This window comes from Lepisma saccharinum, unplaced genomic scaffold, assembly GCF_977018435.1.
Source record: "Lepisma saccharinum unplaced genomic scaffold, izLepSacc3.1 HAP1_SCAFFOLD_310, whole genome shotgun sequence".
Lineage (NCBI taxonomy): Eukaryota > Metazoa > Arthropoda > Insecta > Zygentoma > Lepismatidae > Lepisma > Lepisma saccharinum.
Genome location: NW_028143045.1, coordinates 71,689 through 96,396, shown reverse-complemented (window position 1 = coordinate 96,396; position 24,708 = coordinate 71,689). Strand labels below are relative to the sequence as shown.

Genomic DNA, 24,708 nt, shown 5'->3' with positions numbered 1-24,708 from the left:
CGAGAATACACATAGTTAACATGCTATCATTACGCATCGTTCATGCACCAGCAAAGTAGCAAATGCAGTTAACAAGTGCAATTTTACGTCACAAATTGCGAAAACAATGTTTCTCCAAAAGTAAATAAAATACCAGAGCATTTCATCCAAAATTATGCATCACTGGTTTGGATGAAAAGAAAGGGACTTCGGTCCCGAGGTAACACCATTTGCGATGAGCGTCGTGCCAGGTTGCACAGCATAATTCTCAGCAACACATTAGGCACATTATTACTCTTCACGCTGAAACTTTTCTTCCACACTTTAGTACTGGACCTTTCTCGACCGTAGTTGATTGATTGATTGGGTTGATGTTTTAAGTCCACTTTATGTACAGTAAGGTTAATCGGGACTGGACCTACAGTTTAAAGTGGGATCCGAACCACTATGTGCATCCAGTGGGTATCGAACCCGGGACCCCTTGATTACAAGGCGACGACGGTACCACTGCGCCATCCGGGAGGCCCTCTCGTACTTGGTGATAGACAGTTAATTATCAGAAACCATTCACTCAACGAATAGTCTCGTCAGAAAGAGACAGTACAAGACAGTGTGCACTGTAGTCGAAGGAACACTGTCAGTAAAAAACACCTCCTTTTAACATCATTTTGTTCCGCCTGGAACTCCGCTGGGTAAAACCTCGTTCCTCACATAATTCCACACAAACAGACTCAAAATTCCTCTCAGAAGTTTTTATGTAGTATTTCATTACTATATTGACGTTACGTCTGGTGGCAGCTTCTATCTTGTTACTGTATCCTACTCTTAATGTACAAAACAGTAAAAACCCTTCAAGCTTTATTCCTCGAACACTTGCGACAATAGAGTAACGTTGATATCGGTTTGTCTACCACGGTGTTTTCAAAGAAGCCAAACCGGAAAACACCACACATGTAAATTCCACAAACTTATAAATTTCAAGATTTGAAGTAAGCTCAAGTTGTAAGGCTGGTAATTACCAGTTTAATGAGGTAACTTTTAGTCTCCGTTTTTCTACTCGTAAATGGTGATATATAACGAAAACTTGTTAATAGGTGAATTTTTTAGTAAATATAAAATTTCTTGAATTGAAAGAACTCTGTATTATCAAATTCTTTGATATACATATTTTCCCTTCTCCTGTCAATTTTTTTTGTAGACAACAATCAGAATTAATTCCCATCGTCGATCGTTAAGAAAGTACTCGAAGACTCGAACTGATCGATTCAGACTATATTGATTACTCACAACTTCTAAAGGCGCAAACGAAAACTGTCTGATGAATAGACCTCGGATTTTAGGTTTTTAACCTAATGTTTTGTTTCCTTTACAGGTATGTAAGAAATAATAAGTTATGTCAGCGTTTCGTTACAAAACGCAACGACTGGTGAAGTTTTATAGGACCTAAACAAACCTATTTTGCTTGTTAAAACCTATTTTAGATTTATGCGCCTAAATCAAGCCCTTTTTAGGTTTGTTATATATTTTAAAATGTTTTACAGGATTTTTATGTCACACAGAGGCATTTGCTTTGTTTAGTCAAGAAAAAACTCGATGACGAACGTGTTGAAACGTACTCTTTGTCGATTTCTCTTCCTCCACGTCCATGGTGATTTTTCAAAGCTCTAAACAAAGCAAAATGTCTGGTGCCACTGATACCTGTACAGTCCAAAGTGCAAACTTCTGATATGTGTGGTCTTGCTCACTTTCGCATCACTTTGGTGCTTTGTGGCATTCACTGATTGCAAACTAACATTCCAGCATTGAAGTTTGCACCACTGACTTTGTTTTTGTTGAAAGATTATTTTCAGCATACAAGCTGATCCTCACAGACAAAATTGCGGAGTTTGACTGTGGATAACATGAAAACAGATTGTTGTCTAACTATACGGCGAAGAGTGGATTTTAATAACAAATTTCCAATGGTAACTTCTGCCATCGCTGTAGGGTTAGGCAACACACATAACGTTATACAAGATAGTGCGTATTTCAGGATATAGGTGTCCCATTTTCATTGCCGGTGACTATACCTAATCAGTATTTTTCAGGAATCTTGAACTAACTTAAGTTTTTTTTTTAGCCTACTTCAGGATTTTTTTAGCCTTACTTAAGATTTTTAATACCTGTTTTAGGATTTTTAGAACCTATTTTTGAATTTTCAGAGCCTATTTTAGGTACGTAAAAGCACACTTTTTTAGAACCTAAAAATCCGTGGTCTACTGATGGAAGACCTATCAGATACTAGATTCTTATGTTAACAACTAACGTCGTTGTTTATAAGATGGTTCCAGAATCTAAAAGAAACTAAGTTACGACTTGTCATTTCCTCATCACATTCTCAGACTATATTTTGCGGCGGTTACATGCGGAAACTCTAACTACTTTTTTTCATTAAATTATATCTTGACTCAGTTGATTAAAATTGGGCAATCAACAAGATTGTTTTTCTAAATCACTTTGGTTTAAAATAGAGTTGAAACCAATGTTTGAATAAAGCTTTTTTAACCAATGTTCCTTATTTTCTTATTTTGTGTTTTTCCAATATAATTAAGAGAAAGGAAAATGAAGGAAATAAATTTTCACTTAAATAACAATAAACTGAGACTAGACTGAGTGGGATAAATTCAAGAAATAATCTGAAGGACAAAAAGGAGTAAGCGTAATGGTACTTACAGTCAATGGCGTACGCAAAGAGGGCTAAAGGGGCTACAGCCCCCCCCCCCGAAATTTTGAAAAATCAACAATTTAAAATAAAAGCACTAAAACAGGGTGTCTACCAAAATAACAAATCATAAATTCTTGACATTTTCATGACCTTTTTTTCTTTTTCTTAGCATTTATTTAATCGGTATCTACTTACGTACAGTTGGAAATTAAGAAAATTTACATTGTTGTGTACCTGTATTGTGATTTTATAAAAGATTTGTACAAATATTCAATTTTATCAAATCCCAGTAAAGGTATATAACAATGTCACTATACTGTAAAAAATAGCAAAAATTCTTGACAACAAGAATGATTTCTTGACTTTGTAAAAACTCGGGAAAAGCCAGAGTGGTAAATGCAAGCCCCATAATTTGACCCCCAGTTGCCATTTTTGATAACATTGGGTTCTAAGTTAAGAAAATATCTGAAATTCTCTTTTCCATGTATTATGATATTAATGCATCATACTCGCTATTTTCAATCTGTTATTTACTGATTTCAACACGCAAATACATAATAAATATAATAATAATAATAGTAATAACACGACAAATTATTAGCTGTTCTATATGTTGCCACGGGCCCCTATAAATTCGCGCCACTTAAAGCATCCATTTGTTCAATTCCAGAACTCCACCCCCCGAAAAAATCCTGCGTACGCCAGTGCTTACAGTACATTTAAAGCATTCGTTGTCAGAAAATGGGTGTTTACCCCCCTCCACTTCTAAACTATCCATTTTCGTCTCAAAGTTTGTTACTAATTTATATTCCAAGCAGCATGCTAAACTTCGAATAAGAAAAAGTACTGTAGTTCCATTGCTTCACAAACATCTCAAGTCCCTGTGTTATTTTTTAGAAATAATTTGCATTATTTCTAATATACAACATAAATTAAAAATTATAATATAAAATTTGTTATTTTTCCGCCTCCGTTATGAAGTCATGAGTGTAGCAGGCTTGTACGCCAGAGGTTCTCTGTCATGTTGAAATCCTGGGGGAGGTATTGGATTTGTGTCTATTTATGTTTTTCATCGCTTCATCATTCATCCTCAGCTTCCGATTATCCCAGTCCTTTTTCGTGTGAAGCGGTCGACAAAAGCAGTGGAAGAACAGACGAGGTGTCTTCCTGGAAGAATGGTTGGCAAAGGAACAAGGTTACTGATGACAGTTTTATGGGGTTCGCTTCAACCCCAGGTTTCCAATGCCGAAATACCATCACAATTGAATTGTTTATTTAAGAGACCCCCTACCTACTACTTTTGGCCAAAACGACATTTTTACAGTTTCATTTAGCCCTTATCAAGATGCATCATTTGATGTAGAAACCGCTCATATACCGTAACGCAGGTAAGTGGCCATGAAATATCCGTTTACTGCAGAAACTCCTCAAGGGTCGCAACATAGAGGCTTTCTGCAGTAAAGATGTAACTCACTTGGTACCAACTGATTCAATCGCAAGTTCCGTACAGTTGGCAATACTACATTGTATCCAAGAACAAGTGTTCTCCCGTGGATTGGCGTGTTTAACACTGTCGTGAATTCAGTGGCGTGCCCAAGGGGGGAGGGGTTGGTGGAAGTCATACCCACCTCCTTTGGCCCAGCATTCAAGAATAAAAGGACATCAAAAGCACGAAAAAGTGGCAAAATGAAGGCTGGCGACTAAACAAATATATACGTAACCCCCCCCCCCTCTTTTAGAAAATCCTGAGCACGCCACTGCATGAAATGTTGCCTGACAAAGTTCATCTTCAGCTAAATTCACCAAAAAAAAAACAACAGGAAAGGTCCCCATAATCAGGAAGAAACTGGACGATATTCGTAAGTTGCTGGATTACACACGAGAATATGACAACTTCTACGACAACATTCTTCTGTGGCCAACAACACATGCTGAATGCTTCAACTTGGTCTATGACAGTGGCGTAGCAGCCGCCACCCGCAAACCCCGCAATGCGGGGGGCGAGTTCTCTCTGTCATCCTGAAATTTTATATAATCTCAGAAATTCAGCACTTACTGTCGCTTATTTAAGAAATGGATTTACGAAACAGAAAGTTGGTTCCCAGTAACATATCATATGACGACGTCTGCGATAATAAGCAGAGGGGCCCGGGCAACTTGACATTATGGGTCTCCTCCGAAATTCAGAATTAAGTTACTTGCTCATAGATGGCAATCGATAGGAAGCTTCTCTCATCTCATACCTTTATACCTACGTGGTTTTCGTGATAGTGTAGTGTAGTACAGTTGTGAATCGGGTAGAAAGATTCAGTTGCTCAACCGGTCGATGTCTTATTGTTACACAATACCTAAACAAGCAAACTTGATAATTTATGCCATTTTTATTACAAGTAATATTACGTGATATTTAAAATGTAACTTCCCACCAACAATTTTCAAGCCCCCCCTCCCCCCCAAGCCTCAATGTGAGATTGAAATAACATCTGAGATAAATTTCCCACATTGTCCACACCTATTACGTTTTACTTCAAAGGAGCCCAAAAACCTAGGATGTTGAGCCCAAGGACAATTTTCCCTTTGCCCTTACGTCCAGTAGCCCCAATACCGCCATGCAGGGTATACAAAGTATACAGTGCTCGAAGTGCTCCAATCCCTCCAATAGACATTTCATTGAGTGACAAATTTTCAGTGAATGAAGTCCAGTCGCTGCTTAATTTTCTATCTCTCAAAACTTGAGTCCGCCTCTATTTCTTAGCAGTAGATTGCAATTGACCCGAAGATATTAGCTCACCATTGACAATGTAGAGGTCCATTTCAACCCCCGTAACTGAAATGATAAGTTTGCTTGAGTATATAACTCAGTATTAGTATTAGAAGCGTAATGTGAGTGCTCTTACGTTGAATCTTGGCCTGGCATAGCCAGAGGATGGCCTTTTGGGCTGAAGGTGCATCCACCTCTAAGTCCAAAAAAGGAGTGTTTACTAGCCTTTAAACAATTTATCCAAACAGTATTTTTTAAATATATGTGTATTATATGTAACCTACATTAAAGAAAAAAAAACGCTTCGATCAAAAAATACAAAGGATCATGAACAAAATAGTTGGCTGTGTGAAGCCTCCACCCTCCTTAAGAAAGAATCCTGGCTGTGCCAGTGCGTTGAAGTAAGATAAAATATTTCTAATGTATTCATCCAGTTATTTATTAGCGATTCAGACCACCCTGATTTAGTTTCGACAAACTACTAAACTGATATATAGCCTAAGTCGATGTCGAAAAATGGGAAGGAAGGGTTCATTCATTTTACAACTTGGGGGGAGGGTGCTAACTATTGTGCGTCCTTCCCAGGCCCGTAGCTAGAACTGACCTCCAGGGGGGCTCACCGGTATCAGGTGGGGCTCACCGGTATCAGGTGAGGCTTTGTGAACCAAGTCCATTTTTCAAAAGTTCAATAGTATTAAATGAAGGTAAATTATGTGTGTAGGGGTCATTAAGTGAAATTAAAATATAAATTTAGAAATATACAAATACTACAGTTTTTTTTCTATTTATCTTCTAAAACATCTCTTGAAGTGCTAATGACTGCCACTGACACCATCCCTTAACACACACTCCATACTATTTTTGATGATACAAATATTTATATCATACATGTCAAGATGTACAATATTCACTTCAATCATAGTGCCTATCGTACATTCAACCCCCGGCCAAAGCAATAAACTTGGGATCTGTTGACATTTGACGCAGATGCGGGAGAAATGTGAATAATGACATCAAAGTCACAGATTTCTGTCAAACGAGAGGCTGCAACAGGGGCAGGGATGGTACAGATAAAGAAGGCGCTCTATGAAAGAACTTTCTAAAGTCTAGATAATCTTCTAAACACTTTCCGCTGCTTAGACTTCTGCTCATACACAAGATGAACGAACGAAGTTGTGAACAAATTAATATATTCTGTCAACATTTTCACTCCACCTAAAATTAGAATACAAATATTATGTGGGACAATAGCATTTTTTTTCTCACAAACGATATTTGTGGAGATATGGGGTTTCTGAAATAAACTATTCAATTTCTGTCTAGGCACATAAGCAAGATTTATTAGTTCCTCTTGACAGTAGTGTATTTGAAGGAAGGGTGTCGGGATGGGATTTTTAGAGAAACGTTTCTAGTGCGAACTAGTAAAGAAAACTTTTATGACTTTCTTATTTAGCAAGTCAACTGCAAAATTACTCAGGGAACTTATTTTTTTAAAAGGGAGATAAAATACAATGAAAAGTGTAAAGAAAGGTGACCTAAGAGAATTATAGCTGACTGAAAGTGAGAATGCATAATGCATTATCTATTGTTCTTTGATGTCTGCAATGTGTCAGTAGTCAAAGGGAAATAGGAAAAAACATAAAGTTTTTTTAATGTGTTTAAGAGGCATTATTTTGAAATTCGAACCAAAAAGTTATATTTGGATAGTTGTATTTTTTGTTCTCCGTGACTTTTTTATATGTTGAAGTAGGTCATGAAAAATGAATTTTGTGCAATTTTCAGACTCTGGAAAAATTTTCCGTACCCTGTAGAAAATGTCATACTTCAAGGTCAAACCGTCCACTTTTCATGAAAAGTGAAACATGAGTACGTTTGGAGTGCTGTATCTTTGGAAAGCAACAACACCCCAAACTTTTGTTTTGATATACTGTTATTATAAGACTGCTTGTATACATTTAATTGTTTTGATGGGGTATTGTTGCTTTCCATTGTTATGCGGCAACAAAGAGGGTCCAAAATGCAGTTTTTGCCTGTTTTTGGCCCTTAATATCTTGGTTAAGTAACACTACCCCATTTTTTTTTACTGGGCATGGAAACTCACTATTAGGGAAAGCTACCTGATATAGCACATTACTTGGATATTGACGCAGATTTAAACACTCAAAAACTGCGAAATCGGCAACTTTAGATTTAGGCTTATCTCAAAACAGCGGAAGGGTAGCAAAAAACGTGGTATGATATATTGTAGCTGAATACATGTACTAACACATGGAAATAAAAAATCATTGGGGCTCGTCCCATTTTCGAGAAAAAAAAAATCAAAATGTTAAGAAATGTCAATGTAAATTATCACGCTTCCTCTCTTATCAGAAAGTGGAACAGCCATTTCTCCTCCCTTTCTTTCTTCCAAGTGGAACACTCCATGTCTTGAAAAGTTGTAGGATAGTTTTAGCTTTTATTTCTTTGATGGATAACGTAGTGGTAATGTCACCTCCTTGCAATCAAAGGGTACCGGGTTTTATGCAGGGTGGAGGTACAAGTGGTCCGGATTCCACTTTAAACTGCAAATCCCCAGTCCCGATTAGCCATCTTGTGCATAAACTGGGTTTAAAGACAAAACTCTAGATACAGTGGCGTACCAAGGACTTACGAAATTGGGGGGGGGGGGGCACTTATACATTTTTACAATAGTCAGTCATCATTTCGCCACCTTTTCCTGCTTTGACATTCTTTTTACTGGGCCAAAGGGGGATAATAATCTCCTCCAGCCCCCATTTTTGGCACGCTACTATATATTTTTTTGGAATTCATGCGATGAGAGTATGTTTGTAAAAGATGCTGTATCATTATACCAAAGAGAACATAACTTTCTTGTAAAAGTCTGTACTTGTAACACCATACTATGTGAGAGATTCCCAAAATAAACCAATGTCAATTCAGGTAAGCCTAGGAGCAGACTTCCTGGCGTAGTGGCTTTCTGAGCACGCTACGACGCCAGGGGTCCTGGGTTCGGATCCCTGTCTGGTGTTGATTGTTCTTTGTGAGTGTCCCTTCATCAGTTTCATAAATCATCAGTCATACTCACTGTCTCGATTAGCCAAAAGTGGCAGAAAAGCGACGTAAAATAACCTAGTAATCTCAAATAGGTCTAGGAACAGCAGGTTTAGGATACTTCCATCATCTTTAATATTGTTCCTTCAAGAAATCAATTTATTTTTGTCATAATCATGGCTATTGTTTCAAAGGAATTTCAAAATATCAGACACAAATTTATATTTTCGGGTGCTTTACCTTGCAAGCATAATGGTGTACTCCAGATGCACTTAGCTTGCTTTGAATTGTAGTGCGGTGACCAGTTTTTTTTTAAGAAAAAATAACGTGTAAGTAGAGAGGAATCCAGAATTTTTCTAGCAACATGTTAATACAACCTCAGCGACAACTGTTACCGTTGCACACGGACATTGGATTTCGATTTAGAAACCATTTGTTTTCGTAAATCCGTTTCTCTTCTTTTGAGTTTTGATTGAGTTGGTGTCTTAAGTCCACTTTATTCACAGTAAGGCTAATTGGGACTGGACCTACAGTTTATAGTGGGATCCGAACCACTATGTGCCTCCACCGGGTAGCGAACCTGGGACCCCTTCATTACGTTTCTCTTCTTTTGACTGATGCCAAGTACAAGGGACGATTATTGTGTTGGGCAAGGGGAGAAATGCATTCTTGTCCCAATAGCTAGTCCGTCCTACGGCCGTATAGTATTTTTCACATCTTTGGTACAGCCTTTAATAGTTACGTACACTCATTGAAATGCGTTTGTAATCACATGTGATTGAAAAATTCAGATGTTTTTCACAGCTTCTAGAGTTCCACTTCATACTCGTCAATCTGACATTTTATTATTATTACGTGCCACAATCCAACTTGTCAGGTGCAATCTTCGAAATTCGAATATCCTTGAAGATTGATTGATTGACTTGGTGTTTTAAGTCCACTTTATGCACCGTAAGGCTAATCGGGACTGGACCTACAATTTAAAGTGGGATCCGAACCACTATGAGCCTCCATCGGGTATCGAACAAGAGACCCCTTGATTACAAGGAGACGACACTACCACTGCGCCATCGGGGAGCCCCTCAATCTTTCAAATAAAAGGTCAAGTAATACCCAAGCTAGACAGAAATTAAGAAGTAGGAGTTGTAATGGTCGGGTTGAAGGTACGGGGTTCACGTTCACGGACATTTACCCCGACTATAAAGAAGGGCCAGTTGGGCTTTAGAAAAAAACAACAGTTTTTTACTACCTTCACAACTACGAAGACCCTTCGAAAGTCTTGTCCACTCAGGGTGGCAAGACTGAATGATAGAAAATGTAATACTTGGCAAATGAACAGCTTCGAGAGTCTTAGTTTTAGTTCACTTATGGTGGCTAAACTAATGATGGAAAATATATGTAGCATTTGGTAAAGCTAACCCCTGTTTGAAATCCCCAAGATTCCCAATTAGGAAAAGATTTGCATTTGTACGATATTGCCGAATCGCATCAGAATGCCTAGCGGGCTGAATGAGGATGCTGCGTAAGGAAACGCAAGACTAGTCGGAATATCAAGTAAGTCGAGGGCAGGCTACAGAGATAGTTAGGCTAACTCTGTGTTAATGAAAGTACCAATGGTTAGGCCATAGGTACGAATTTGCTTGAATTAAGGCAATTGGTTGATTATGTAAATGCACATAAGTATGGAAACACTTTGTAAATATGTAAATAATACCAACGTATAATAAATCCATATAATCCTACTAGAAATGTTATGATTTGCTGAAGTAACTCCAAGAACTGCAGTTACTGTCCATTTTTAACAAAATATTTTTTTCACTTTCTGTACATGTGTAACGAACCAGGGACTAAAAATATAAATGTTATGTGACCCCCCCCCCCCCCCCTTCGTAATTCCGGCGCAAATATAATCTGCTCGCTTGGCACGCAAGGTGAGGTGGAAGGAGAGATTGAAAGGATAATACAAGGGAAGGGAAGTAATCCCGAAGGCCGGAGTTAAACCAGGGATTGGGGAGCCGAACTTTCGCAGAGTCTAGTGGTGGTGTTTTAGCTGTGTGTTAAATTTAACAATCCCAAAATTTTGTCTCTCTGGCTGTTGTAGTTTCTGAGATACTCACTTATGAGTGTCTCAGAAGCTATGGTTGACACGGAGGTACACGATGGATCTCGATGTTAATGTAGAACCTAACATTGTGACTTTTAAATCAAGGCTTATCGAGTTTGATCCCGATGGAGGAACATTGCACATTGGTTCAGACCCCGCTTTAAAGTACAGATCCAATTATGGCGGTATCCAGGGGGAAGGGGACATTACCTACTTTCTAAAATAAATATAATGGCTAAAGTTTTAAGATTACTTCAAAACTTATCACTCATCATTTCGTTCGTTGCCTCATTGACTTTTCAAATTTCACCCCTAACGATCCAAAAGCAACTAAATAAAGTAGATTAAAATAGTCGCAATCTCGTACTATATGTTCCCTTAAAATCTCATACCATTGACGTTCTCTGTGCCGTCAAACAAATTCCGGTAATTGCACTTCCGTAATTTATTACTTCATCTTTCATTGTCATGGTCAAGCGAAACCTGTAAACATTGATGTAAAATAGCCAGAAATATAAATAAATCATGCAATTCAACATTTAGATTTACTATTGTATCGTTAAAGATAATCAGCTTGCACATAAATACCGTCAATATCAATATAATCTATAATCTTTGTGGCCCTTTAGAGATCGTTGAATATCTTAAAAGAAGCCCCACGAAGTGGTTCACCCACAGGGTAAAGTTCGTACCGCCTTTGTTCGTAGAGTGTTTACTCCAATAAGGGAAAGTGTTAGAACTAACAAGGGAAGTACAATAAATCTGAAGAGAGTGACGGTTTTCACTTTCTGAAGGGGGAGATCTCTTCACTTTCTCTTCTTGACCCCAGCCTTCTAACTCCACACGTGCCATTATGTAACCCCTTAACCATCTGAGGGATGTTTCTCTCATTGAGGCCAATTCTTAAAAACAGGCTCCTTTTTATTGTGTTTTTCCGAGTTTATGTGCAACACCCCCCCTTGTTCCCAATCCCTCTGCACGCTTTCTCTACCGACCCTTCTCTCTTAAATGTTTTAACATTTTCATCCCTATCATAGCCTCATCAATTTTACCAGAAGGGTTGGACATTCTGGTTCGAAAGATCGGTAATTTATGACAGCTTTCCCCATCTTTAGTGAGTTTTCGAAAATTACTTGATTGACCCCTAACGCATTTCGTTTGAGTCGCACCCTTTTTTTTTCCCGTAGTTCCACGCTTTTCACTGAAAACAATATAAGGCTGAAAGGTCTGTCTTCAGTGTCCCTACACTGACCAATCGCATGACTCTAAACTGCACTAGAGTTTCTAAAGTTCTTGCCTGAAATTATTTAAACTAATCAGTATTTGCTCACACATTGGAGTGCTCAGAGGACGGAAGAATCATACGTACTGAAGGGTGAATATTCTCTTGAACAACCACCACTGAAAATATTCATGTTTTTATATATTCCAGTGCATATGTTACTTGTTCCAAATTGCTTAGCTTTCATTGCTATTTTTATTAGTATTTTTTTTTCAATTCGCACGTTCAGAATATTTCCTTCTGATGTTTTTAAAGTATTGTGAAAGAGTTTTTGCAGACCAATATGAATATGCAAACGGAAATCGTGTCTTCGGTAGTGTTTCTGGTAAAATACATGCCAAACTCTGACAACACGCAGGCCTGTAGCTTGGATTGATCTCTTGAGGAGGCGTTTACGGGTTACTGGTTAGTGGGGGAGAGCTTGTTTCAAACATGTAAAACATGATACTTTTACTTTCAATAGTTAAACAGAAATGAAACATGAACTGCAACTAGAGATGTTTTTTATTTTTTTTGTTCAAAGTGAGAATAGAATTCCTTGAATTCATACACATAACTAAATTCTTCTATCAGAATTGTATTATTTTTTAGAAAAGTTGTTATGATGGTTTCAAAAGCACTTTCATTGCAAGGAGAGCAAGTGAGAAGATTTTTACTCTTCTTTCTATTTTTTAAAATGGACAACAATATTAATTTTACCGGTGAGAGGGCTAGTTTTCATAGTTCGTAATAAGTATGAAGTTGATATGACTAATATACAAATCAACGTGGTGCTAGCGTATTGAGCAAGAACAAATTACTATTTTTTCTTTTAAACAAATCGATAATTTAAACTGAATTATTAGTTAAAATTTTGAAATTGAATGGAATGCATTGTACCTCCTTACTTGCCCCTAGTAAAGGTTCTCGTTTGCGATATAGGCTAAGAGATGCAAATTTATTAGATATCAATAAACTTATAAATTCTTTCTGACATGCATGAGAAGAAGAAGCATGGAAGGACATTGTGAAATACGATGAAAGGGGTCTCGGTCCAGGTTAGGCTAAGCCTCCCTCGCCCATGTCTGAAAACACGACATTAAAAAAAGTGTAGAAACCCCAGTAAGTGGATGGCGAAATACATATAATTTCATTTGGAATGGTTCCATATTCCATACTGCTTTTCTACTATTTGCTACCTACCCTATAATACGTCGTTTTATTTTGAGAATATCTATACCAAAGGGTCAACACCGGTAGCAATGATAAGTTTAATTTTTCTACTTGCTGCTATCGTGCGATTGTAATAGTCAGTTTATTTATTTATTTATTTATTTATTTATTTATTTATTTATTAAACACTACAGGCAAATGCCCAGTTACAGTGCTTTGAGGTTAACTGAGTTCAGTTTACATACATATTGACAAAACAAGTAATTAAAAATTAGTAAGAGAAAACAACAAAGACAAGTAGAAAATAACTACGTATAAGACGGAACAGAATAATCATTACATAACAACAATATATAATACAAGGGTGGTATATCATAAAGTATACAACATATTTGGTTACAATGCTATTATACAGGGTTCACATAATAAGTTTGCTTTTAGGTCTAAATAGATCAATGTCAGGGTTATTATTGGAGACTATATTGTACAACGCGCACATCCTCCTCATGGGATCCATTTCAGCCATCCTGGTTCTACCGCGTGAAATTTTAAAGAGGTCATTTCTGGGTCTTAATTTTGAGCATGGAACGTAAAAGTTTATTTTTGCGAGAAGTGCGGAGGAGTCTGTTTTTCCATTGACAAGTTTCGAAAGGAATGTTAACTGGTGCATCTGTCTTCTTTTTTCAAGGGACGTGACACTCAGCATTTTGCGTAAGATGTCACCCGAAGTGAATTTTGGATAAATGCCATCTAATTTATATACTAAATACCTTAAGAATTTATTTTGGAGTTTCTCTATTTTTTCGATTTCCTTTATAAATAACGGGTTCCAAACGACTGAGGCATATTCAAGTTTTGATCTGACAAACGTATAGTAAAGTAGCAAAAAGGTTTCTTTTTTCTTAAACTGGCTACACATTCTCATCACAAATCCTAGGTTCCTGTGCGCTTCACTGAGGATGCGCGCAGTGTGTGTCTGGAAATTTAAAACTTTGTCAAAAGTGACTCCAAGATCAGTTACGGTATTCTCTCTTAGGATTTCTATGTCGGAAATGTTATATGAATATTGGATGGGATGTTTGTTACGTGTGAATGACACTACTTTGCATTTCTTGAGATTGAGATTAACCTTGTTGTTCTTGCACCAATCAAGTACTTCGTTAAGTTCGTCTTGTAATTTCGTACAGTCGTGATCACTTTTAATTTGTTTGAAAATTTTGACATCGTCAGCAAAGATTAATTTTTCGGAGTTTTTTAGTGCATCTGGTAAATCGTTAATGAAAATCAAGTACAGCAGGGGGCCTAGGTTCGAACCTTGGGGGACACCGGAGCTGGCTACGTAATAGGAGAACCTTAGTCCTTGGTGCATGACATATTGTCGTCTATTCTGTAAATATGAAGCAAGTAGTTTTATAAGTTGCGGGGAGAGGCAGATGTAAGCTAGTTTCTGAATTAAAGTATCGTGGTGTACCGTGTCGAAGGCCTTTGAAAAGTCCGTGTATATTACATCGACCTGTCCTTTATCGTCAATAGTTGACGCAACGTAATTTGTTAATTCGACGAGATTAGTCACAGTTGAACGGTTTTGTACAAATCCATGCTGGTGTGGAGAAAGGATAGGTTTGACATGAGAGTAAATATGATTATAAATTATTTGCTCAAAGAGTTTAGCTGGAGCTGACAGTTTCGCGATTGGTCTGTAGTTACTTATGTGTTTTATCTGCCGCTTTTGGATTGGACAAATCTCCGTCGTTTTCCAACTTGCGGGGAATTTTTCTGTTTTCAAGATTAAATTAAAGAGGGTGTGGAGAGGGAACTTGAGCGCCTCTGAGCAACCTTTAATAACGTAGGGGGGGATTAGGTCCGGTCCAGCTGCTCTTTTTGGTTTGAGTTTCTTGATGGCTTTTTCGATTTCTTTTAGGGAGATTTCTGGGATGCTTAAGATACTAAGTTGGGATTTCGGGAGCGCGTTCGTACGTGTGGTTTCGTAAGAGGACGGTTCCGCGGAAAAGGCAGATTCGAAATATGTAGCATAAACATTCTGGATGTTATTGTTATCGATAGGTTCACCATTGAGTTTGGTTGGTTGGGCTGGTGGATTCTTCCTTTGATTCTTAACTAAAGACCAAAATAGATTTGGGGCGCGAGTCAGATTAGCTTCGCAGCTGTTAAGGTAGTTTTGGTAAGCTTTGTTTATTTCCGCTTTTAATTTCGTTCTTAGGGCTTTAAAGTTAGCTTCATGATACCCTACATTCCCTTGTTTTTGTTTCCATTTTTTATGATGGTGCGACTTGATCTTTATACCTTTTATAATATCTAGCGTGAACCAACATACTCGGCATATGCGTGTGCTAGCAGTGCAACTATTTTACCAAAGTGCTTAATTTCAATTTGGACTTGATCTTTTTATATGCCGATTTTCTACCAATTTTGACTAATCGCGACGATGAAGATGAATGATCATCAGATGAACTGCATGAAGAGTCAGTAGTTTACGACTTTTGAGGCGAGTTTTGTCACAAATAGGAGTCCTCAAAGAGCCAGTTTCCAATTTCTAAGCAGGGGCGAGTTTTCTCACACTAGTCTACGCTTTGTAATTATTCCTCTAGAAAATGTGTGTGGTGAATATGCTTACCCTGGCTAAGGGAGTGTATTTACACCCTTTCATCTGCACACAGTGCAAATGCACCCCCTCAGCTCGGGTGAGTATAACCATCCATCATTTCGCGGGCGTGTAAATGCGCTTCCAAGTTCATGAAGGAAAACTCACCTTTGTTTAGAACGAGGAAACTTGCCTTTTGTGGACGTCTATTTGTTACAATCCAGTCACCCCTGTAAGGTGAATTTACAGTGTTTGTTTATCAGTGTACTCAAAGCGCTCTGATACTACATATAATTGTATGTAATAATAATAATAATAATAATTAGAAATTCAAATGAACGTGTGTCGTGATTGCAGGGGTTTGGTGAAGGGCGTGGTCAGTAAAAAAAGGTTGGGAACTACTGCATGAATATATCCAAAAGCTTCGGAATCAGAATTATGTGTACATTCTGTGTCGTAATAATACAACTGGGATGGCGTTTTAAATAATACCATGAACTTTGGGGAAAAAGACCCCCTGCCCCCTAAATACGTCATTTGCAATGAAACCATTAGTTTTATATATTATTATTAATGTTATGATTATAAACTTGGTGCATTTCTCTACTCGAAACAGCCGGCCCCCGTGGCGGAGTGGTTAGCACATTGCGCTACGACGACAGGCGTCCCGGATTCAAATCCCGGCATGGGCGTGGATGTTTGTGAGTGTCCATTCATCAATTTAATCATATCATCACTCATCCTCATCTTCACAAATTAGGCAAAAGTGGCACTAAAGGCGAAGTAAAATAAAGCAAATCATTCAATCAATCAATCCACTCGAAGCACCTGATGAGCTAATATCTGGCATAATTGTATTTTGTCAGATGACAATGAAGGACAATTTTATTCATGAAATTTATGTTGTTTTATCTTTAACTTTATCGGATTTCGGTAATTTGATAAACCCTTTCATGTAACAAATTTTCATCATTCATCATCATCGTCGCGATTAAAGAAAAAGGTAGAATGGCGACGCAAAATAAGAAAAATAAATTCGAAATATATATATTTTCCTTCTGACAGGCACTACAATGTATTTTCTGATGATTGTGAAGTCTCATACACATCAGTACGAAATAAAATATCCATACAGTGCAAATGAATGGAAAACAAGTAGAAAGGAAGATTTCTACTTTCGCTAATATTTCTAAGAAAGTTTCCATGTAATATTATTGGAAAAGTCATACATATGTAGAAATATCAGATGGCCAAATCCGTTGTTTTTTTTTAAAAAAAAATCCGGAATCCGTATAGTAAAAACGGAGAATCCGGATTTCGGAGGGAATCCGGATTTTGAATGGAATCCAGATTTCGAATTCGATCCATCCTGGCTCACGCTTATTTTAAATGTTTAAATTGTACGTAACTAAGTCTACTGAATATGTTTGCAGCTAATTCCAAACTGAGAAAGAGGAATAGTTGGCTAACTGAAAAGCAATGTGCAGTAGTATTGTACAACAGTTCTCTCTTTCCGCCAAACATGCCCACATTGCTCGATGACTCCTTATCTGTCGTAGCAGTTTCACAAGAGCGATATTTTGATAGATTGCAAAGTAACCGATGTCGTCCGTCACCTGTCGTAAAGCCTCTTGGCTATCATTCCTATCTCTCCTGTCGGATCACACTTTAAACTGTAGGTCCAGTCCCAATTGGCCTTACTGTGCATAAAGTGGACTTAAAACACCAACTCAATCAATCTATCTTTCCTGTCTGAATCTTGATATGGCCTCCCTACTTCCCTCATGTATGTGTCCCCTCCCTGATGCCCTTCAATTGCTACATTGACGATGAATTGTGATAAGATGAAGCAGACAAAAGGACAATCACAAACAAACATGGGCAAATCACATAACCACAAAAAAGCTCCATATAGGATTGTACTGGCTGTGAGTCCAGACGCCATAGTTTCGTTAGTCTGCTAAATGCAGTACAGGGTGTACTACGTGGAAGACAGTCTGACATTGGGTTGGTAGATTAGAGTATATTGTTAAATTCATGAGGCAATTATTGAAAATATGGCTCGAAATCAGTTTCCCTCCAAAATTTGCTTTCTCTCTGTAATACGTTATCATTCCAGAACCTGTCTTGCCTCCGGTATTCTTCTCGCTCTGAAATCTGGATTCCCTTTGAAATCCGGATTGGATTCCCTCCGAAATCCTGATATTATATTTTCCGAATCCGGTTTTAAAATTCTCCGAATGAGGATTTTTTTGGCCATCCCTAGAGAAAGGTGGCTGGTTAAAAGTACGATTAAAAGAGATATACAATTTATTACATAAGATTAATTAGATTAAATTAGATTATAATTAGAAACAGTATCACGTTATACATTCTGAGAAGGTTCAGTGAAACTACCTGGAAAACTTTTTTTCTTGGATCAGAAATTCCATTTCTGGCATTGTTTCTAAAATGGAATCCAGACCCTCAGGAGTCTTTTTAAGTTGTAAGTTTGCTAACCGCAACACGGTATACTTCAAAGAAGGAAACACGTGGCTTTCATTTAGAACAGTTCCCTTCGCTATAGCCACATCCCTCCTTATCCGATCCTCTCCCTGCCCCCTGTGGTGCACCAGCTGCGGCAACATACATACACTCAGGTCCTCATTTCGTTTGTTGCAGAATCTACAGTTCGAGGACATCAATGTCCTCGCATCGTTGATAGAATTATGTGCGATGCGAGGACCTGTGCACACGAAACACAGGTGTACATTTGGTTATACAGATGACCTACAGTTAGAGGACCGTCCTCGTAATGTCTGTTACATGCCTGTAAGGAGAAAAGTTGTCATATCTTCGTTATTATTTAGCCATTTAGTATGCCGATGCGCGTGGTGTTTCATCTCAATAAAACGTCTTTCTTGAGCGCTACTAATTGCAGTTGAGCCATGTCCTCGTATTGTATGTGATCTGCTCATGTCCTCGCATGGTAGGGTAGACAAATCTGTGGGTGTGTGTGTGTGTGTGTGTGTGTGTGTGTGTTAATATTTTTGGCTTTGCTATTTATATAAAATTTCTTGGGGTCCAAATCAAAACTTTATACTTAATAAACCTATGACAGGTTGTTAAAAATTCTGTATATTAAATCAAATAGATTTGTAATTCAATTTATACAAATCTGCAATATTTTTGTGTTTAAAAAATATGAGCAGCACTGCAACAACACACCCTTACTCTTCAACAACTCTCACAATACTGGCTGATATGCAATGCAAAATCTCTTTATATAGCCTAAGCACAGACCGCATTGAAAACATCTGAAACAGTAAGCCAATCAGAATATAACACATCATCACATTATGTCATAACCAACCAATCAGAAAACAACACATGTCTAATAATTTTTTGCATAATATTAGGTAATAATTTGTTGCAAAACATGATGCAATATAAATAAACCAGAAATAGGCCACAAGTGGGCCGGAAGTAAATATGTGTGGGTGGGTGTGGGTGTGTGTGGGTGTGTATGGGGGTGGGTGTGGGTGGGTGTGGGTGTGTATGTGGGTGTAGGTGTGGTCAAGGTCAAGGTCATCTCAAGGTCAAGGTCAATGTGTGTGTGTGTGTGTGTGTGTGTGTGTGTGTTAATACGTTTGGCCTAGTTGTAAGTGTAGCCAAAAAAATATCAAGAGGGGCATATTTTTAACAAATTTATGGACAACAATCTCACAGAAGTGCCTTTTATAAGTGTAGGCAAATCAATCTGAGGGGGGTCATACTTTCACGGGAAATTCCCGAGGGCATTTTTACAAAAATCTTGGATTAGACAGGGTTCCACACTTGAGCAAAAAACTCATATGGGCATGTTGAGCTTGTTTTAAGTGTAGCCAAATCTCCCTGAGGGGGGTTCATACTTTATCGACCCAGTAGTATCATCAATTACACTACTATAATCTTATGTTCTCTAAATGCATATCTGATATAGAATCAAAGTGCATTTGCTACATTTCATTCGTGACATATTTCATTAATAATACTAACAAATATTGTGCAAAGTAGAATTTGAATTTACTGTACTGTATAACCTACCAAATGAAATGTTTATATCTTTAAAGCAAATATTTTGTTAATCAAAATTTGTTGTTGGATTACCCGTTCAGTTTTGTAGATTTGTTTTCAGTGTATATGTTCCAACAGAAAATAATTTTTAATATTTTAATCTTATGTGTTTAGCAACCATAATGCACAAAAACTTAGACAGGGAAATATAATTGGTGGGCAATTAGAAAAAATATTCTAAGAATTCACAATATAACAAGTAAGGATGGAAGTTGAATTGATTAACTTAGTTCAACCCAATAGGTACTTCGTAAGTTAAAATCATTACTAAGCGAGAAAGGAAAAAAAACTGCATTTTATAATCAATAATTAACAAAGTGTTCCAACATTTTTCGCATTTCTAAAGTTAGAGTTGATAGTTTCTTCAAGTTAGAAGAAGTTGACTCCACGTCAATGTTTGGAAGCGTAAATACCAGGTGTCTTTCCTTGGTGTCAGCAATGGAAGTAATGATTGAGATGTTTGATGGTCTCATATTTTTTCACAACATAGAAAACACAAAATCTTGAGAGACTTTTATAATGACACACAGTTCATTCTGTACTTCAAGTTCATTCATAGCCAGCCTGAAGTATGCAGTAATTGCATAGAAAAGATGGGAAACAGAAGATTTTGTGAGAGTGAAGTGGCAGAACTGACAATCTTGAAAAAACGTATTGTGAATGGAATGGAACAACATTTACATCTGCTGTTCGGGAAGTAAAAAAAAAAAACAGCTAGTGGAAGGTGGTGTCGTCAGAGAAGCTGAATTTGTCAAAATATTTAACGATTTCTATATTTTCCTGAAATACATTGAAAACTGGGCCAAGTTTTTTCAAGAACTGTGTAATTTTAAGAGGATACTCTTGTGTAGTGATGTAATCTTCGTGCGATGTTCAAAAATATCTACAAAAATATTCCCAAAATTGACAGCAAGATACTAAAAGTAATACCTATATAGATGAAGAGCTTCTGTTCAATGATTGAGTCACGTGAAGAGTATATGTGTAAGAAAAGTTGAGTATTGAAAGAAATGTGTTGTGAAAATTAGTGACAGGTAGGTTGAAGGGAACTGCTGGAAGAAATCCAGTCGTGAAGATAATTTTACACATATTGAACTGACTCTGGAGCAGAATGAGTGTGTGAGTGAGTGAGAATTGTAACAGTTGTTCAACAATCTAGTTAATTTCAATAAAACTAGACACTTATTTCTAACTGGTATGGAATAAATAAATAATAACAAATGTGCAACGAGTGTCCTTTTCTTTTCATTTTGTATATCTGATCAGATCACTCTATCATAATGCCCAAATATTTCAATATGTCTATGACCGTTCTTTACCTCTGATTTTACTGACTTTGCTGTTTACTATTAGGAAATCAGAGTAGCGTGGGATTGTGCACTCAATGGTTGGAACATCTGTTTCGATTTTGTCAATAATCGATACTTCAGATTCCGCCAGTGGTTCGGGTTCGCAGCATGTCTGAAAACAGAAAATCAAATTTTAGGAACATGTTTCTTAGTGCATATATTAAATGTTCAGCTATTTTAGGAATAATACGTTTCAATGGATTAATAAATTGTATTTTTGATTTCGATAAAAGAGGGGACCCCCGATGTAAGCCCGCCTCCACCCGCATACATTCGAGGGCATGCGCTTAAATCCTGGTGTCTATAAATAAACCAGGACATCAGCTGCTCTGAATTTAATCTGTTCGCCACATTTTATCTTTTCTTAGAGGAGTTGAAGTTTTGTTGTGCAAAAAAAATTGCATGCACGAACGATCTGTATTTTTTTATATAAAAATTTCAGCAAATAGGTGAAACTACTATTGTAGATATAAATTCAGAAAGTCTAAGGAAGCTTAATATTTTAGAAGCAACCCCAATTTTTTGTAACTTGTTCTCAGAACTTTCGTAGATCTTACATAGAAAGTTACAATCAGAACTAAGAGCATGGAATAGGCATATACATTTTACTTTGTTATCTGATATGGAACATGACCATCTGTATTTCACAATAGAGATTATTTAGCTTTGGCCTCCTCACGCTGAGTATACTGTTACATGTAGTAATATGTTTCTCCACCGCTGCTTCTTATCGGTTCAATCCTGCAGTGACATGCCAGAGTTTCCTTGACTGGTTACGAGGTTACAATTATCCCAACCCTATTTGAATTTGTATGTTTTCTCTCTATAAATTATGCTATAGTGTAAATTTACAGTGCACACCAACATCTAATGAATCTTACAGGCAGTAAAGATCTTAGAATTTGTTTTATAATTTCAGTTTGCTAAGTATAAAACGTATCCAAATCTACCTGAATCAAGAAGATCTTAGGCTTTCCTGCAAGTGACGGACACTTAACGGCTGTAAATGGATTCCATATGTTAGAAACTGTGTAGTCTCTGTCTTTAGCATAAAGTAATTCATCCTTTCTGCTTGTAAATATTGCTATCAAAATGCAGTCGGCATCTGAATGATCTTCTTCTTGAACTGCAAGAGAGATAAGACTATTGGTTACTTGTAATTTCAGCTCTGAAGCTGAAATAAATTACTGCTTTTAACGACCATGTTCTTTAATTACCATCTTATATCGGTACTATCGTTATACAGTGTGTTCGAGAAAAAATATACCAATAAAGAATTTAAATAACTCAACAATCGTTAACGATAGAAGTGTCAAATAACGTTTATTTGGAAGAGGGAAGAAAGGATTTTTTTTTACCACCAGAAGGGAAAAACTCGTAACATAATTAAGCACATGCGCGGCTTTGTTCGTGAGTAGTCTGTACAATGGCACCGTTTACTGTTCGTCAGAAAGTTGAGTGCTGCTTTTGGTTTGCAGAATTGAAGTCTCCTGTAACGGTACAAAGAAGATTCCGGCAACAATATGGACAGGAAGCACCAGAACGTCATTACATTGTTAAATGGCATAAACAATTGCTGGAAACATTTCCGGAAAAGTGCATAGGCATAACTGTAGAATATGGGATGAGCAGAATCCCCATGCAGTTGTTGAACATGAACGCGAACTTGTCCTCGGTTTATAAAGGTCAAGTTAATACGAGGATTAAAGCGGTGCTTTGGATTGTATTGGTAAAAAAAATTGTAGCTGCACACTCTTGTAATGTTTGAGTTAAAAATAATTACTGAATATTACTACATTTACTTACATAACCAAAGGCTAGCCTGTTTTGAGATCTCTACCATTGTTCTGAATATAGCGCTTTTTCTTCACCGTTTTGTGACAACCACTTTAATCACTGAATACGAGAGCACTCTTTATTATCAAAGTAATCACGTTTCACTTTAGCACTAAGTTTTTCACTTCACTTTCCTTTCTGCAAACTCGGATCCAATTAAAAGAAAACTCTCTGGAACAGCTGACAAAATCCTTTCGAGATGATCACGTCATCAGCTCAGACCCATGCTTCTGGGCACATCTTCCTCACTGCAGCTTCCGGGCCCACCAACATAGACCCTACAGTTTTCGTGGATATCGAAAACTAACAACGGACAGTCACCGATTCAGAGTTTAGATTTCTTCTAAACGTGATCGCGAACTACCGTTCAGTCGACAAGACTACATTTTCTGACATAACACGAAGAAAACTGCGCGGCCATCCGAAAACTACCCACGCTCGCTCACTACAGTTCTTTGCGCCAAAAGTAACTGACACTGCTGTTTCCCGCGAGACCTAGTCCAATTTTAGCAGGGGTGTTTATAGTTCTTCACTTTAGTCTATTCGGACAACTTAACAATCGGTCTCCCAAAGAGACATTATATGGACTGCAAGGAGAGATAATGTCATTTAAAGTTCTTTCCTTCTCCTTGAATTTTTATCCTACCCTCGTACATACATTTAAAAAAATCGGATTACAATTTCCATATTTCCTTTAACATGATATATACCGTAGAGTAAGAATATTCTCAACTAAGTATACATAATAATAATTAGTCAACACTCAAGCATAATGAACATTTTACGAAAACCTTTCATCAAATATATACCTTCATACAACAGACATCATTAATTGTTAATCAATAACTTTACAGCATTTAACATTCTAGTTTATATAGTATATATATTCATATATTCATTGTACACAAACCTTTCAACAATCGACATACTATTTTTCAACAATTTCTGGTCCGTACTCGACCTTATATTCGTGTGAATTTCTCGCACATTCATTTTCTCTTTTATGGATCTGTTCGAGAATTTCTAAAATTTTATTTTTCTTTTCTTCTAAATATCCCGAACAGTACACATCAAAATTTCGAAAATATTCTAAATTATTCATTTTTGAGTTATCATTCTTGTCAATTTGAATAGTTTTGAACATAGTTTCATTGTCATCTTCCTTAGTTGTTTCCTCTATCCGCTCACTGTCTAGTGGTTTAGAGCTTCTTCGTTTTCTGGATCAATTCCATGATGAACTTCTGCTATAGTAGTCTCACTACTTCCATATCGTCTAATTGGAGAGTAATTTCGCTCATATGTTCGATGCTGTGTCTCCCTAATAGTGGACTGTTGGTGAGGATCATTGGCCTGGGTTCCACTTCTTGACCGCCACTGAAATCTGGAATTTCTTCCATAGTTACGTTCTCTTCCATATTGAATCCGTTTCTATTTGAGATCGGGCTCCTATCTCCGTTGCCGAATCATTTTTTGTTTCCACTCTGTTCATTTGTAAAATCATCTCCACGAGGAGAATTTGAAATTACATTTACATTTCTAACGTTGTAGCTCTGTTCTCTCTCTCCCTCTGTCTTCTTTCATCATTCTTCTTACTCCGATAGGAAGACTGATTCTTCTGCTCCAACCAGAGCAATTCACGTCTGCGTACCAAGTCAGCAGCAGCAGATAAAGATTTGCATCTAACTGTTAAGAGTATTTCTCTCAATCAAAATGGGAGTTGATTAACAATCAAGCTTATACAATTGTCTTCGGACAAACAGGGTTGTAGCAGTTTAAGCTGTCTGGCATTGTGT

At 37.3% G+C, this 24,708-nt stretch overlaps 1 protein-coding gene across 2 annotated transcripts in view; it reads right to left on the bottom strand.

Moving 5' to 3' along the window:
• Positions 1-24,708, bottom strand: part of LOC145982673 (uncharacterized) — a 109,432-nt gene that overhangs the window by 69,197 nt on the left and 15,527 nt on the right. For both annotated transcript variants that reach the window (XM_083116041.1, XM_083116042.1), the window contains exons 4-5: positions 22,030-22,205; positions 21,050-21,191 (exon numbers count right to left, since the gene is read on the bottom strand). In XM_083116041.1, coding sequence (XP_082972167.1) covers positions 21,050-21,191; positions 22,030-22,205 — 318 coding nt within the window. The remainder of the gene's footprint in view (positions 1-21,049; positions 21,192-22,029; positions 22,206-24,708) is intronic.